Source organism: Camelina sativa, chromosome 10 (genome assembly GCF_030686135.1).
Source record: "Camelina sativa cultivar CO46 ecotype springtype chromosome 10, ASM3068613v1".
Lineage (NCBI taxonomy): Eukaryota > Viridiplantae > Streptophyta > Magnoliopsida > Brassicales > Brassicaceae > Camelina > Camelina sativa.
In genome coordinates, this window is record NC_141889.1 from 20,043,166 (window position 1) to 20,060,007 (window position 16,842).

Here is a 16,842-nt window from a genome sequence, read left to right on the forward strand (position 1 = left end):
CAAATCAAGTCAATACAAATAAAATAAAATAATGTGAAAACATCTTAAACCTATAGAAAGTTGTTAGAGAATCTAATAATTTTTCATACATCCCACACATCACTATTTTTAAACAAACAACCTAGCACGTCCTCTAAATGTAGAAAGTGGTGCCACACTATAGCACGAACCCAAGTTGGGAAGATACTGTAGTATTTACACACGGAAGAAAAATAATATATAAAGGACATTCATTTTCCTGTAATATCATAACCAAAACAAAGAAACCAAAAGAGCGACGAGTATTATGAAATCCTCAAGAATGATGGGGCGAGTGAATTGCATGGTTTATGTCGTGGTCTTAAGTGCCATCGCGGCTACAGTCACATCATATCCTTACTCCTCCCCTCAAACCCCGCAATACAATTCACCGGTCCACAAACCACCTCACTCACTTAAAAAGTATTCCCCATACTATTCGGCATCACCACCATCTCCACAACAATACAAAAGACAAGGCCCTAACTATACGCCACATCCAAAACCATATGTTTACACCTCTCCACCACCACCACTATATTATTTTCCTTCTCCTAAGGTAGCCTACAAGTCTCCACCACCGCCATACGTCTACAACTCCCCACCACCACCATATTACTCTCCTTCACCTAAGGTAGACTACAAATATCCACCACCCCCATACGTCTACAGCTTTCCACCACCACCATATTACTCTCCTTCTCCTAAGGTAGACTACAAATCTCCACCACCCCCATACGTCTACAGCTCCCCACCACCACCATATTACTCTCCTTCTCCGAAGGTAGACTACAAGTCTCCACCACCACCATACGTCTACAGCTCCCCACCACCACCATATTACTCTCCTTCTCCTAAGGTAAACTACAAGTCTCCACCACCACCATACGTCTACAGCTCCCCACCGCCGCCATATTACTCTCCTTCTCCGAAGGTAGACTACAAGTCTCCACCACCACCATACGTCTACAACTCCCCACCACCGCCATATTACTCTTCTTCTCCTAAGGTAGACTACAAGTCTCCACCACCACCATACGTCTACAGCTCCCCACCACCACCATATTACTCTTTTTCTCCTAAGGTTGACTACAAATCTCCACCACCCCCATACGTCTACAGCTCCCCACCACCACCATATTACTCTCCTTCTCCGAAGGTAGACTACAAGTCTCCACCACCACCATACATCTACAGCTCCCCACCACCATCATATTACTCTCCTTCTCCTAAGGTAGACTACAAGTCTCCACCACCACCATACGTCTACAGCTCTCCACCACCACCATATTACTCTCCTTCTCCGAAGGTAGACTACAAGTCTTCACCACCACCATACGTCTACAGCTCCCCACCACCGCCATATTACTCTTCTTCTCCGAAGGTAGACTACAAATCTCCACCACCCCCATACGTCTACAGGTCCCCACCACCACCATATTACTCTCCTTCTCCTAAAGTAGACTACAAGTCTCCACCACCCCCATACGTCTACACCTCCCCACCACCTTCATATTACTCTCCTTCTCCAAAGGTGAACTACAAGTCTCCACCACCGCCATACGTCAACAGCTCCCCACCACCACCATATTACTCTCCTTCTCCTAAGGTAGACTACAAGTCTCCACCACCACCATATGTCTTCAGCTCCCCACCACCACCATATTACTCTCCTTCGCCAAAGGTGAACTACAAGTCTCCACCACCGCCATACGTCTACAGCTCCCCGCCACCACCATATTACTCTCCTTCTCCAAAGGTGAACTACAAGTCTCCACCACCTCCAGACGTCTACAGCTTCCCACCACCACCAGATTACTCTCTTTCTCCAAAGGTGGATTACAAGTCTCCACCTCCGCCATACGTCTACAGCTCCCCACCACCACCTTATTACTCTCCTTCTCCTAAGGTAGACTACAAGTCTCCACCACCGCCATACGTCTACAGTTCCCCACCACCACCATATTACTCTCCTTCTCCTAAGGTAGACTACAAGTCTCCACCACCGCCATACGTCTATAGCTCCCCGCCACCACCATATTACTCTCCTTCGCTAAAGGTGAACTACAAGTCTCCTAAGGTAGAATACAATTCTCCACCACCTTCACCATACTATTCTCCTTCTCCAAAAGCCACCTACAAGTCTCCACCACCACCATATGTCTCCAAGACACCTTATTATTGATTTTTAATTGTTTCATAACCAACAAGCGTGGTTGCAATAATTTCTTCCGATGATTTTATCCCTTTGAATTTTCTCATAATTTCTTTCCATTTTTTTTGTTATGCCTTTATTTAACTAATAAAATTCTGTTAGTTTTAAATGAATTTTTTTTTAAATATTTGTTTGAATTGGCTATAAATTTGTAATATGTTCATTTCGCACATTGATGGCGCTATTCTCTTATCAACCGTATATCACATCATGGTGGGCACCAAAATGATTGCGTCGAAACCATCGTCATACCATGAACACCTTTTTTTTATCTCTTAATTTTTCTATTTAATGGTTCTTGGGAATTTCAGATTCCACATGGCCTTTCCCATGGACAAGTTCTGTTCTACTTCACTATCTTTTTATATATTAGCGAAGCAAGATGTGTATTTTACGTACCAAGTAATATGGATCGTAAAGTCCATTAATGAAGTGAAGTCCAACCCGAAAAATATTCTAGATCTTAATATTACTTATTATACAAGCTATTTCCTTATGTGTTTAGCAAAGTTTACATTATACAATATTAGCAATATGTCAAAGCTAATCACTATATATATATGCCTTAATCTTATCAAAGAAAACTCAATAAAATAAATCTATTTCTATTATATTTGACATAGTATCAGAGCAATCGATCTAGCGGATCAAAACTAAAAGCTTCCGCATCTTGTGTGATCTTTTCGTGATCATGGAAAATCTCATGGACGAAGAAGATGCTGACGATGATGATGAGATTGATCGTTAAGTTATCTAGATTTTTTTTTATTATTATTATTAATTTCTGTTTCTCTCTTAAATTAAGTTGGGAGTTTGGTGTTTTTATTTTAAATATTATTTAGAGGTTAGTGGTACGTGTCTGCGTTTTTTTTCAAAGATTTAAGTATTTGGCTTTCTATATCTGATTATCGTTTTATTTCGTTTGTGCAAGAGTTGTTAAGTGGGGGATTCTTACGAGTGGCTATAGTTAAGGTTTTGTGGGTTTCAGAGGAATTAGTCATGATTTTTAAAATATTTCAATATTTTAGTTTGGTAATAGTTTTAACATTGTGGGGGGGGGGGGGGAGTTTGGTTATAGTTTAATCATTAAGGGGATTTATTGGAACACTTATGTTTAGGTTATTATTAGTCCGATTTGTGGACTGTCCAAGATAAGGACAATTGTTTGTGGAGTTGCAGGATTTGCGCCCACGGGATGTTGTTATTCCCTTTTTACCAAAACCGAAGACGAGCTGAAATTCCATCCCTTTCTCAAAACTAAAGTTTATATTCTGATGAGTTTGTTGACATGATTTGTCCGTCCTTGACAAGTGTCCACGACATAGGTGTTCCGCTTTGTGGTTGCATAGTTTGCGTTTTGCGTCCCACCTTTGTCGTGCGGGGGAGAATTAGGGAAGCAAGATGTGTATCTTGCGGACCAAGTAATATGGACCGTAAAGTCCATTAATGAAGTGAAGTCCACCCCGAAGAATATTCTAGATCTTGATATTACTTATTGTACAAGCTATTTCCTTATGTGTTTAGGAAGGTTTACATTATACAGTATTACTAATATGTCAAAGCTAATCACTATATATATGTATGCCTTAATCTTATGAAAAAGAACTCAATAAAATAATTCTATTTCTATTATATTTGACATTATACTTCATGTGCTGTTACTGACACTGCAATCACTTATGTGAAGACACTGCTGCAATCATTTATGTGAAGACAAAGAGGCCCAAACCCAAGTCCAACAACATCAAATCCAAGTCCAACAACATCAAAGTTTGATTGGCAATGGGAAAACGTCTCAACGGTGAAAACAGAGTTGCAGAGCCGGTAGGGAGAAGGGTGTCGTCTTCTCCCATCCAAACAGATTTGAGAATCCTCCTCTAATGACTCACCCTAATACAGCTGTACATAAATATAAGTTTTGTTTTTGTAGGATTCTAGAGTGTTCCTTCTCTTTGTATATAAAAGGACGTAAAACCCAAAAGTTAACGAGGAAAATACAAGTTATTCAGAAAATCCCTCTGTTCTCTAAATCCTTTTAACTTATGCCTTTCCTATGAACAAGCTCTGTTCTACTTCACTATCTTGTTATATACTTCATGAGCTGTTATGTTACACCACTGCAGTCACTTATCTTCTCAATGAAGTTGGTGTTTCCTCTGTCTTGCATCAGGTTGTTTAGTGTGATAATGTTGGTGTTCAATATTAATAATCATCTGTTCTGACCACAAGCTAAAGAAGAGAGATTGATCATACCATTCATCGCTACCTTTGACTTGTAAGTGTATTAAATTGAAAACAAATTTATTGTTACAAGACGTTTTGAATAAAAAAATTCAAAAGCAAATGGTGTCCTCAAAAACGTAACTTCCTCTCACTGATACATGCACACAGAAGCAGACGTACTGTACTATTTACTGAACAAAAAGAATCTCACTAGCTACAATCATCTCACAACATATACTTGTATACATTTATATATATAACAGACATCTGCCACCTGACTGGATTGAATATGGATCTTATCCTGCTTGCTCGTGTCAGATCGTATCACACCTTACCTTACATATAGCTCGGATATGGATTGTAACCTTGAACCTGGCCATGCGGTTGGTGTGGATTACCATTGGATACAAATGGGTTGCCGAATGGGTTCATATTCTGCTGTTGTTGCTGGTAAGTTTGTGCAGGCCCCATCATCATTCCTGCGTTCTGATGCTGAAACCCAAATATTTGATGATTTTGGTTCGCCATTTGAATAGGAAGAGGAGCTCCGACTCCATTAGATGCAAAGAAAGGTTGGTGCATCATTTGACCGTTATGAATTCCATTTTGTTCCCATGGATTGTAGCTCCTGTTTTGCTGTTGAGTCACTCTGATTGCATCCTCATATAGGCTGTCAAGTGTAAGCTTGTCCAGTCCACCCGCCTTTTCAGTCAAATGACACATGAAGAAATCTAATGTCATAAACCCAAACTTTCTGAAATATAAGAGACATAGATAGAGGAAGGGACAACTTTACCAATTTGCTATTTGCAGCGGCACCTTCATTGGAGCTTGGGGCAGTCACAAGCGCCAATTCCCAACCACTCGAATTCCCATTTGTAAAATCAGTTGTCAAAGGTGGCGGCTCAACTGGATGAAAAAAAAAACATCAGGTTGATTTCAATTTGTCTATTTACTGGGAAAACAGGATCTAAGAAATGATATACTAATACTGCCATGTGTGAAATAAACTGTATACCGCTAACAGGAACAATAGCCAAAGCCAAAGCATTTTTCTCTTCGAGTTCAGAGACCACTGGAGCTGGATCATCCATAGACTAGCAGGAGAAAGTCAAATGAGTCAGCACATTAGTTCCAAGAAAAAGAAACGCTAGGTTGGGAATAGTTAGACACTAGACACACACCAGAAGATCAGGTTGTTTCTCTACAGGCTTCTCTGCTTCTGCTGCTTTAACTGGTTCAGGTGATGCTGGTTTCTCTTCAACAACCTTTGGGGGCTTTTCGTACTCTATGGCCAAAATCTCTTTGGGAGCAGTAAGTTTCTCAACAACCTGCCGTTAACATAAAAGTAAGTGTTAATAGCAACTTGAATCACAGTGAAGGAAATGGTGATGAGTTTGTTCATGCAAAAAAGAACAGGAAACGCCTAGCATATTTGGATTTACAAAGCCAAGAACAAACGAATAGATAAAGAAACAACGACAGCCTTCATACCTGCCCCTTCTTGACCCCTGCTGCTAATGGTGCTTCTTTCACATACTCTTCCATTGCTTGTAGAAAAGAAGTGGGAGGCTTCATGCAAAACAAGATATGGTGAGGAAACAATCGCACAAATAACCGAATTACTATTTACATTTGTATGAAAATCCAACCTGCTCAATCTTTATAAATCTATCTCCACGTCCAACATTAACGCTTTTGCAAACTTCTAAAAATTCAGAAAGCCTCCCTGCCTGAACACCAATGAAACCAAACTTAAGGTGGTTCTTGTGCCAAACAAACGTTAAAGTAGAAACCAACACACCAGTTAAGAGGTTGTATGTACCTGTTTTACCGCTCTCCTGTACATATCCAAAGCCTTCAGAGCATCGTTTCGTTGCATCTCAAAGAACTGTTACAAGGAAAATTTGTGTTTGAATAAGTCAGGAAAGGGAGAAAAAATATATATGCAGAAAAAGAAGCGCGTTTGCGTACCTTATCAACCAAATTGTCGATTCCATCTGTTAGTGCTTGGTATATCTTAGTGCTCTCAGATATAACCTAATTGGTGAGAAGTAGACCGACAATCACAAATGCTGTTAACAAAATTTAATCGAGGAACAGTTAATGCCAGTTAACTGTATAGCATACCATTGAGAGTGCCAACTGGATAATGTGATTTTGAACTGCTGCCCCTTCAGGCTGCAAAGATGCACCAATGTCATGTCGTTGAACGAGAGTGAAAGAGATACAAGATAATAGAAATTTACTTTGATATATCATCTAATGACCATTGCTAACAAAATCAAACACTAAACAAAACTGACGTCGTAAACCCTGAATCGGATTTATCACCTGACAATCAAGAACACGGAAAAGAAGTTCTTGGAGAGCTGGAAGTTGTTCGAGCAAGTCAGGAGTGTCCAAATCTTTGGTTCTCTGCATGTATAGCACGTTCTTGAGAATTGTAGAGTGAAAGAAAACTCTCTGAGAGCTCATAAGAGGAAAGAGTTGAAAACCAAAACTTACTGGAGGGTCAATCTCAACATCGTACTTCAAAACACGGAAACACTCTAACCGCTCCTCTAAGAATAGAGCATAGAAACGGACCCAAGCAGAGTAAGCCCAAGCTGAAAAAAAGGGGTAAAAGAAAGATAAGTATACCAAAGAGCTACCTGTATAAAAAAAGGGAGTCAACGAAAATAAAAGCAGTTTACTACCATTTGGACCGGAATCATCTTTGAAATGAGACATATTAAGCATATGACTCCTGCTTCTGCTATAATTAATAACTTCTTCATGAAAGGTCTGGTCCACTTCCCTCAAGGCACGGTGAATAACAATAAGAGTTTTCAGTGCAACCTGTAAATTTAAGAAGAATCAGCAAGCAGCAAGTACTAAACATAAAACCACGACCGTATTTACAACAATAGATAATCAAAAAAGTTCATTGCGACTTCACAAAAACAGACAGTGAAGCTGTAGCAGATAAATCTTACAAACTAAGAATACTTAACTAATGTTATATCTCTAGCAATTCCAGTTCTTAGCACATTCCTAATAAGTTTACATATGTGAAGGTCACCAGCAAACAACAAACGAAATAAAAACCGTACCGCCCAGTTATGTGTTCTTGATAACCGCCTTGCAAGAGCATGGATGCAATATGCAACATCTGCACGAGGCCTTGTTGCTGAAATAGCCATGAAAATAGCTGCATAGAGACACACACACACAACTCGTTATACGTCTTTTTTGCTGTAAAGGAATCAGTGGGCGCAAACAAATATTTTGCAACCAAGGCACTAACCATCTATGATTTACCCACCTCTGATGTATCTTTCTTTAGAAGGACGCTCCACATGATTAGTAGCCTTGACAATAGCAATATCCAATTCCTGCAAAAACCCATCACACACCACCTTTGTTAGCTAAAGCAGAAGCATAATAAGAAGAAAAAAAACAAGATTTTTTTTAACAGAGGAAGAGAGTTACCTTGTAATCGCTATTGACCTTAGCTAAAGAAACTGTGGTGGTATCTTTAATAGCTCCAAGATACCTCCTTAAACTGCTCTGTGATCCTCCACCACCTGACGACATTTTCGTTTCTCCCTCCTCAACAACCGAAACCCTGAAACCTTTAACGTTAGACGTCATCTTTGAATTTCGCAGAAAAAAAAAAAGATAAAAGATGAGAACTTTTGTCTTAAATCACAAAACCCTCATGTCATCTTAGAACAGAGACATCAAATCTACCATAAAGGAAACATCTTTGCTCTGTAACCCAATAATTCCCATAAGCCCTACTAACAGAAAGATCTTACAACAAAAAAAGATAGTCTCACAGAAACATTGAAACCAGAACGAATCGAGATCCATACCTGATCCAAGGTTTCTTGAAACCAAGAAGGAAAAATCTCAGGAAGAAAGAATATATCAACGCGGTGTCTTTCTTAATTAAAAGGGGTTGGAGAAAGGAAAGACGAAGACGGCATGAGAATATTAAAAAAAAAGAAGATGGATCGAATCGAAGAAGAGAGATGAAGAAGATGAGAGAGAGAGAGAGAGAGAGAGGTACAAAGTCAGAGTCTCCTCTTGGCTGTACGTTGGACGAAAAAAGAAACAAAGTCTTAGCGAAAATGAGCTAAGAGCTAACGTGATTTGGTTTGGTTTGGCCGCCGACGAAAAATATTTATTCTCTTCTTTATAAAAAGAAAGTTTTATCTATCATTTGCTTTGCTTTGTTTATACTTATATTCTTAAAAGTTTGAAAACTGGTCAAATCTTGGCAATTATTCCACGTTGCTATGCTGCTATTAGCCAAATAAATGTTAGAACTGTCAAGATAAATTATTGACATTTGTGAGTTCACAGTATTATTTTATCATTTGTGTAACATGTTACTAAATAGACTATTAGTATTTATTAGACCAGTCCAATTAAATACTGGATCACTTATGTGGGTGTATTGTAGTAACAAACTTTAAAATTATTCTTTGATTCACTTTTCATGAACCCTTCTAGTTTATCTCCTCTTAATTATCCAATTAAAATATAACAATATGCAATATCATATTATACTTAAAAAATAAATCAAATTTTAAAACAGAAAAATAAAATAAATTAAGAAAACATAATGTATAGATTTTTAATTGAGGAAATTATATGTCGAATTGAATTTATAAAAGAAGGGTTAGGATTCAGATTTTACAAATGATGATTGGGGCTTAAATTTTACAAAATGAAACTATACTGCAGTTTGTGTTTATAAAAGAGTAGTTAGGATTTAGATTTTTCAATTAAAATAATTTATATGTCGATTTGAGTTTTTAAAATAATGGTTAGGGTTTAGAATTTATAATTGAAAAAACAATATATAATGTTAGGGTTAATGATTTAAAAATTCTGATTTAATATTTTTTATCTTGTTAAATTATGTTGATTTATTTTGATTGTTTTATTTATAGAATATTAATTGTTTTAGTTTGTTTAATAAATTTATATGGTAATTTTTATTGGTTGATTAAGAGAGGGGGGAATGAGAGAGGTTCATCCCTCATAATTGTTCATTTAACAACATGGTACACTTATATTTATACAATTGTCACTATTCTAAATTAATGCTATATACATACAATGTATTAGAGCAAGCAAGACTTTATTATATTAATGTCTCATAATTAATGGGCAAGGATGTAGCCTTGACAATGGTTTTTAGTTAATGGGGTGTATTGCAAGATCTATGTACATGCCATATATGATGAATGTGTGAAGTAATCATGTCATTATCTACAAAGAGATGGAGAGATGGAAGAGACGTGTAATAATCAATGAGATTCACGCATTTGTGTGTCATGTTTGTTGCAGATACATTTATGATATAAAAGAGATCAAGCGTTCATCTACTTCAGTTCGACAGGTAAATGTCCACACATCCATCAACTCTCATTGTTTTTATACAGAACAAGAGCAAACTTTTGTCTCTTCTGATGTCAAGTTGATGCTATCGCTTGATACTCCTTTAGATGACCTCCCATCAGTTTCACTCACATACGTTGAATAGAAGTCGTCATCATGCCCTTCCTACTCCCTCAACTCCTCAATCTTCTCCACAGCCTCTATTATGTCCAACCTTGTCTCCACGTCTGGTTCACAACAGCTCAATCTGATCCTCAAGAGTTTGAGAATATGTCCTTCACAATGGCTTGTCTTGCCCATCTCCTTATCAAATAAATTTGGTGCCCATTCCCCATGGAAACCCAAGTTCACCCAACTCGCTAAATCCTCTTCACTACCTTGCGAGAAATTGGCTGGGAATTTTCCGCTTAGGATCTCCAAGATGAGTATGCCAAGCTGCCATACATCAGTTTTCTTGGTGATACGTTGGTGTTGCAAATACTCAGGGGATCTATAGGCTGCCATGTGCACTTGTGTCTTCTCTTGGTTGATCAACGGAATTAAGCCATAGTCTGTGAGAAGTGGTTCAAAGGCTTTGGTGAGGAGAACATTGGAGGATTTGAGATGACCATGTGGAGCCATTAGGCTAGGTAGATCATGGTGGAGATATAACAGCCCCCTTGCAACTCCTTTCACGATCTTCAATCTTGTTGGCCAGTCCAAACTTGGATTTCCTAACGACTGATTACCTACAAAGATTTGACTCTTAAGCAACAATAAATCATAGAGACTTGAAGTGTAAAACTTACTGTGAAGATTAACAGCCAAGCTTCCTCTCTCAGCAAAATCACATACCAATAACTTCTCCTCCTTCCTATAGTAATAAGCCACAATGGGAAGCAGATTATGGTGCCTTAACCTCCCTAATCTTTTCGTGTGCTCTTGAAACTCATCTCTCCCTACACTGTTGTTCATCTGCTTGAACCTCTTCACGACCATCATTTGTCCGCTTGATAGCACTGCTTTATATGATGCTTCAAAACATCCACTCCCATGTATCTCAGCCGAACCAATCAAAACTCAAATAGTGTAAAGTAGTTCATATGTTACACTACACCCACCAAACTCATCCAATAGTTATGGCATTATTCATAATTAAGATTATTAAGATTGTTATAATAACTTATTAGTCTAAAATAGATATTTAGTAATATTAATACAAAATTAGTGACACTTGTAAATGACATGTAATTTTCTAATTTGTATAAAAATGCTAAAATATTTTTAAAACTGGATCACTTAAATAAAACGACAAGCGGAAATTTAATCTAAACCATGCAGATTCCATTCAATATGTGAGTAAATGTTACATGCTATTCTCAGGAAATGAGAGAAATTTGAGGGTCAAAATCAGTGTAACCAACGTCAAATAAACAGAGACCTTCAGATGGAGCTGGAGGAGCTGTGGCTCGTCTGCATGAAGCTTCTAGCAGTTTTAACAATGCATCATTATCTGCACCAGCAGCTGCTTCTCGGATTGATGTTGCCACAAGAACTCTTACCATCTGAAAGTTACAAAAACAATTAAGATTTAAGTGAAGGAGAAAATCTGAAAAAATTAGGACTCTTTAGGGATGAGATCCTCATCAGGGATGCTATTGTACCATTTCTCTTGTGTACAGTGTGATTCTTTATTTTTCAAAAGTTAAAGGCAATCTTTTTTATAAAGAACCAAAACTTGCAACGAAAGAGTAATTGAAGCTAATATTAGGCTTAAAGTAAACACCTTGCGGAGAAATCGGTTAGCGACAAGCTCAACACACATAACCCTTCTTCCTTCTACATAATCCTGGTACAATTCATCAAAAGAAGTCAATTTTAGTTTTCCATGGGGAGCTAATCTCCATAATGTTGAATATTGATGCACCAAAAACCCATGCCACAAAAATGAAGAGCTAAGAGCATATCTTAAGTAGAAACTATAGCGTGTAGCACCTTAACTCAACAAGTGGCATTAGAATGACTGATTCTAAAGTACAGAAATGACATATAATGTGAGAACATAATCAAACACATACAGAACAGGACAATCTAATCTCAGCTGCCCGTGCATGGTACATGAAACATTCTGTAGGTGGACCTCTGAAACGTCAAAGAAAACCCATATAAGAAACCATTTACACTTCAAATTTATGGCAATGTACATCATGCTGATTAGAAAGGTAAATTATCATGCTGGTAAGAAAGTGGTCTAGAACTGTTGCGATGGTAAAGTGTGAGCTCTTACTCGTTTCTTGCAGCCTTCGTATCACGCGCAAACATCTTGTACGATAATACTTTTCCTTGAAGCTGCTGTAAAAGTTGATCAACCTTGCTTACACTGAATTCACTTGGTTTCGCTACTACTTGAAAACTTTTCCTGGTTTCCTCAACTTCAAGCTCATCATCCTCGCTCAATATTACTCCTTCACTTAAGAGTCCATTTCTTTGCTTTTCACGGTTCTCATCAAAGATAAAGTTCTCATGGTTCTTGCCACCTTCGCTCAATGGCTCAGTATCACCCAAAGGAAAGATATACAAGTAACGCCTCCATTTTGCAGAGAAATTTGGGTGAAATGATCTGGAAACCTGCAGTTCAGTTCATAGTTCCAAAAATATGATTAGAAAATTTGTGTATCATTACAAATAATTTTTATCAAATTTTGCAGAAAACTCAAAAAGAAGACGAAAAACCCATCCTGAATAGCATCTTCAATTTGTGTATAGTGTATACCTTAGAGATTGACACAACCCTAAGTTTGCCAGAAGAATCTTTATTGATAGCATCTTCAATTTCAGTGGGTTCAATGTCTTTTCTCCAGGTATCTAAGAGAAAAAAACTTAAAATTAATCACGTTGACTAGCCAGTATGGCCATGTCATTTAAACAAGTAGTATAATCTCATAATGATTTACTGCTAATTTGAATAAGAGCCAACCCTCAGGAGCCAAAAATTGGAGTACTCATGGAGAACAAAAGAAAAGCCATTAACTAGTTTCGTAGGAATCAGAATTTTCACGTACAAAAAGAACAAACTTGATTAAGAGCAGACACTCCTTTGTCCGTTCTTCCAGCAACAAGTACACGTCCTTCTAATGGTTTACATTTTTTCTTGAGCAGTTGGGCTTTCTTTTCATCAACAAATCCCCCGAGAGACTTCTCTACCACACTTAAGAAACCACAAAACGCTAGAACAATCATTTTTCAGGGAAAATGAGCAAGTACATGTTTGGTGCTTTTGTTACCCTTTTTCCAATGCAATGTGCCCAAGAAAGGATGAAAGTAACCTACCCCTGAACAGTGTGTAAGTCAGGCTGTTTCTGCCATCCATCAAAACTAGTCCCACTGTACGAAAGAACGATCTTGAAATTGACTCTTTCCCACCTCCCGGATCTCCCGTCTTTCCTAGTAGAAGTCTCCAATTCGGTTTCAAGAGGCATCCCTTCAGTTATCCCATCATCATGGACCAAATATTTCTAAATTTTGAACACTATTTCAATCAGGAGGACGATACAAGCCATCTTGACACAACTTGGTGATAAAAGATAAACTAACCTTAGGCTGAAACAAATCAAGGACTGAAAGTTTCCCTTCCACTGCATTTGAATAGAAATCAAGAACGTGTTGCCAAGGCCTATCATACATAAACCTAAAGGTCTCTCTGCCGAACAAAATAAAGCAAGTTAGTATCCAAAACATTTGATGTTATGAGCTCTAAATGTGTTCTCTTCAACAATTGGTAAGGTTCAGGATCAGTATCTTCCTTAACTAAAAGCCCCCAAATCGGAAACGATCCAATTTTTAACTATAAATTGCTAAGAATCTGAACCTGGCGTTCCAGCGAGCTTTGCTGCAGGCATCGGCGTGGTGGTAATGAACGTAAACTCTGCTCGCCATCGTCTGAGATTGACCTAAGCAGTTGAAACCTTTGATAAACCTATTTAGACCCATATACGTTCATATAAACTCAATATTATTTTACTTTTACTGTAAAAATCATTATGAACCTGAAGTAATTAAAGACAAAATACTGATGATTAAAGACAAAATATAGATGTAAAATACAGATGTAAAAATCATTATGAACGGCAGATAATAAAAAAGATAACCAAAATCTTTGCCTAAATATGAGAGAAATTGCGATGATGAAAGAAGCATTATTACTGACTAGCACCGAGCCAAAAAACTCAAGATTATGATCAGATTCGTTAAAAACTCTATTTCTGGTTCTATATTCAACAGAGCCACAATCAAGAGTTTATTAATAAAATTCAGAGTGATGAACACTTACCATAAACACGAGAAGCAACAATCTGCAGAAACCATATTAAGAAAAGAAAAAAAAGCGTGAATTATTTTGATCATCTAAGGTCACAACACTTTTGACATTCTTTCACATAAACGGCTTATATAAACAATCAAAAACGAGACCTCACATCATAGAAGTATTCATCAAAAAGACATGTAATGCAATAGCTCCTCCTTCGCCAAAAAAAACTAGCCAAACTAACAAGAATCATCAACCTTCTAAGTTCACTAATGACACTAAGGCACTAAAGAAACAGAAACAGAGTCAGGAAACCATGACAGAATCACATCTTCTAAGGATTCAAGAATTAACGTTTACATATTCTCCTATCTAGATTATCAGAAAAAACTTATGTCACTACTTCAAATGAGGCAAACGAATAACTTTGATAAGCCACGAACTAGTATCCTACAAAGATAAGATTGGTTTTACTCATATCTTAATCCTACTTCTGTTCTTACAAAGATCACACTTAATAAAGTAATTAACAATTTCCTACAAAAATCTCAAGCAAAATCATGTTCCAAGGAAAAAAAATGATTCAGAAAAGTTCACCTGACATTGAACATCAATCCCACTATTTCTTAAGACAAAGGGATACAAACCCACAAATCCAAACACAAAAGGACACAAATCCAAACACAAACCCACAAATCCAAACACAAAGAGACACAAATCCACATATCCAAACTCAAATCCAAACGATATCATCAGTATCAAGACAAAGAATTTCAATGTACATGAGTATCTCGGCAAACCAATCTTAATCAATCAAAGAACCATTCAACGATCGATAAACAAAACCAATCTTAATCAATTATACAAAAGCATTCTGAGATTCAGGTTTCATCACATATAAAAAGAAAGCAAACGTCACATATAAAAACAAAGCAAACGTCACACATAGTCTAACAGAGCAATAGCGTCAAACAAAACTCAGATTTCTCACAAACAAAAAAAAAGCAGAGAAGCTTATGGAACAATAACAACAACAACAAATTTAACAACAGCTTACAGACCCACCATTTCTTAAGACAAAAGGACACAAACCCACAAATCACTGATTTTGATTTTTTTTTTTAAATGGTTTTGTTACCAGCAATTGGGTTTGATCCAGTACAAACCCTAACACAAAAAAAAAAAAAAAAAAAAAAAAACAGATAGAGATGCATCGGCAAAATAAAAATACTCCGATTGAAGAAGAAGTTGGACATAATAATAAGACCAAGAAGGAGACAAGGATGATGTCTCAAAAGAATTACCAGCAGTGAAAGGTGCTTGTCGGAGAAGGTGGTGAAGCCGATGTTGTTGCCGGCGAAGAAGAAAAAAGCTATGGGATTGAAATCCCTAAATTGAATTTGGGGATTTAATGCAAAGAACTCAAGAAGGAGTGTTCAGGTTTGAGTTCTTGATTAAATCCTGCAAACAAAGAAAGAAAGGAAGAATCAGTGAGAAGATGATGAAGAAAAGAGACGAAGCTCCAAGGGACGCCAACCTAATTTGCCCTTCAAAAGGGAAAAAATTTTCTCACATCCCAATTTAATGTGCTGTGCCCAAATACCACTCTATGCTTACTAATTTGAATTAGAAAAAAAATGAAATTAAAAAACAATAAAAACCTCGGTTCTTGAAAAAATTTAATTCCCTCCATTATTACCGTATCAGCTTCTTCGGAATTGCTTCTTTTTTACTTTGTTTTGCGTAGAAAAACAATCTGACGAGAGGTGAAAGAGAATATCGAGCACTAGGCTTTTTTTGTTTCATACATTCTGGTTCTCATTTTGTTTTGTCTCCACTTAAAGCTTTTCCATTTCCGTCCAATTCAGCTCCGGTCTGGTAATAAAAGTGAATCGAATATTGTATTTTTGATTTATAGATTTTTTTTGCAAATTTTAGTGTTTGGGTAGCACACAGTCGATTGGTAATAACAAAAATTAGTTGCATTATGAAATTAGGGCTGTTAAATTGTGTTGAATCAGAGAAATGGTGAAATCCGATTTTGAAAACCCAGAAATTGTAGGAAAAAGGATAACTGGTACAAATGGTGTAACTAAGACATAGTGGTACAAATGATATAATTGGTATAACTATGGTTGGTATTTTGTAAGTGTTTTTTTAGTAACACGATTGTAATTGTAATTACAGGAGGCGATGAAAAGCATCATACAATTTGACTATGGAGGGCACTACTCAGAGGAGCATGAGTGGATTTCAAACAATCCTGCGGGTTATTGTTGAAGTCGGTAAACATAACTTACTCGGCGTTAGTTAAAAGTGTATGCAAGAGATTTCAATCGATGAAACCTCAAGCAAGCTGAAACTGAGTTATAAGTTATGTAAACTCGGAGAGAGACATATATTGTAGATGACGAAGATGTTTCAGTGTTTCTAGTATCAGTGGATGATGATGGATTTAGAACCGTTTTGAATGTGGAGTTAGTAAAGGATTTGGAAGTTCCTCAGATGGTGGAACAAATATCAAGGATGGAGGGAAGAAGTTCAATGGGTGTGAACTCTGTTGGGTTGGGTGTAAATGATGCTGAAAATAGTGCTAGTGGAGTGGAACCAGCAGGTATAACTATGTATAATTAGGTATAACTATGTCAAAATTTACAATGAATTATATATAATTTAAAGTATTTATTAAATTATATATGTTTAA

At 37.1% G+C, this 16,842-nt stretch overlaps 4 protein-coding genes across 48 annotated transcripts; 1 reads left to right on the top strand and 3 right to left on the bottom strand.

The window, feature by feature from the left end:
• Nucleotides 1-247: 247 nt before the first annotated feature.
• Nucleotides 248-2,346, top strand: LOC109126937 (uncharacterized). The gene has a single exon (XM_087468298.1). The coding sequence runs from the start codon at nucleotides 287-289 to the stop codon at nucleotides 2,201-2,203; it is 1,917 nt and encodes a 638-aa protein (XP_087324424.1). The 5' UTR covers nucleotides 248-286; the 3' UTR covers nucleotides 2,204-2,346.
• Nucleotides 2,347-4,500: 2,154 nt separating this feature from the next.
• Nucleotides 4,501-8,715, bottom strand: LOC104719241 (putative clathrin assembly protein At5g35200). Of its 2 annotated transcripts, XM_010437106.3 has the most exons (16): nucleotides 8,317-8,715; nucleotides 7,931-8,066; nucleotides 7,764-7,833; nucleotides 7,552-7,649; nucleotides 7,156-7,297; nucleotides 6,965-7,065; nucleotides 6,791-6,874; nucleotides 6,587-6,637; nucleotides 6,431-6,496; nucleotides 6,282-6,347; nucleotides 6,109-6,189; nucleotides 5,951-6,028; nucleotides 5,641-5,787; nucleotides 5,475-5,553; nucleotides 5,253-5,365; nucleotides 4,501-5,158 (listed from the first exon to the last, which is right to left on the bottom strand). In XM_010437106.3, exons 2-16 carry the CDS (start codon nucleotides 8,033-8,035, stop codon nucleotides 4,793-4,795), a joined length of 1,647 nt encoding a protein of 548 aa, XP_010435408.1. In that variant the 5' UTR covers nucleotides 8,036-8,066; nucleotides 8,317-8,715; the 3' UTR covers nucleotides 4,501-4,792. The 2 variants fall into 2 exon arrangements, with proteins under 2 accessions (XP_010435408.1, XP_087325585.1); XM_087469459.1 differs by having other exon boundaries at nucleotides 6,791-7,065; nucleotides 8,317-8,661.
• Nucleotides 8,716-9,749: 1,034 nt separating this feature from the next.
• LOC104719243 (pollen receptor-like kinase 1) lies at nucleotides 9,750-11,002 on the bottom strand. Its single transcript, XM_010437119.3, has 2 exons — nucleotides 10,642-11,002; nucleotides 9,750-10,581 (listed from the first exon to the last, which is right to left on the bottom strand). The coding sequence occupies exons 1-2, from the start codon at nucleotides 10,832-10,834 to the stop codon at nucleotides 10,019-10,021; spliced, it is 756 nt and encodes a 251-aa protein (XP_010435421.1). The 5' UTR covers nucleotides 10,835-11,002; the 3' UTR covers nucleotides 9,750-10,018.
• A 152-nt stretch (nucleotides 11,003-11,154) lies between these two features.
• On the bottom strand, nucleotides 11,155-16,018 carry LOC104719242 (uncharacterized). 44 transcript variants are annotated; one of them, XM_087469460.1, is made up of 13 exons: nucleotides 15,676-15,793; nucleotides 15,443-15,599; nucleotides 15,204-15,305; nucleotides 14,163-14,184; nucleotides 13,701-13,797; nucleotides 13,427-13,532; nucleotides 13,163-13,347; nucleotides 12,895-13,040; nucleotides 12,606-12,697; nucleotides 12,120-12,460; nucleotides 11,911-11,974; nucleotides 11,619-11,681; nucleotides 11,155-11,397 (listed from the first exon to the last, which is right to left on the bottom strand). In XM_087469460.1, exons 3-13 carry the CDS (start codon nucleotides 15,204-15,206, stop codon nucleotides 11,212-11,214), a joined length of 1,305 nt encoding a protein of 434 aa, XP_087325586.1. In that variant the 5' UTR covers nucleotides 15,207-15,305; nucleotides 15,443-15,599; nucleotides 15,676-15,793; the 3' UTR covers nucleotides 11,155-11,211. The 44 variants fall into 44 exon arrangements, 33 of the variants coding, with proteins under 33 accessions (XP_087325586.1, XP_019086878.1, XP_087325600.1 ...); XM_019231333.2 differs by lacking the exons at nucleotides 15,204-15,305; nucleotides 15,676-15,793 and adding an exon at nucleotides 15,838-16,018 and having other exon boundaries at nucleotides 13,701-13,808; XM_087469474.1 differs by lacking the exons at nucleotides 15,204-15,305; nucleotides 15,676-15,793 and adding an exon at nucleotides 15,838-15,971 and having other exon boundaries at nucleotides 13,701-13,782.
• Nucleotides 16,019-16,842: the final 824 nt, after the last annotated feature.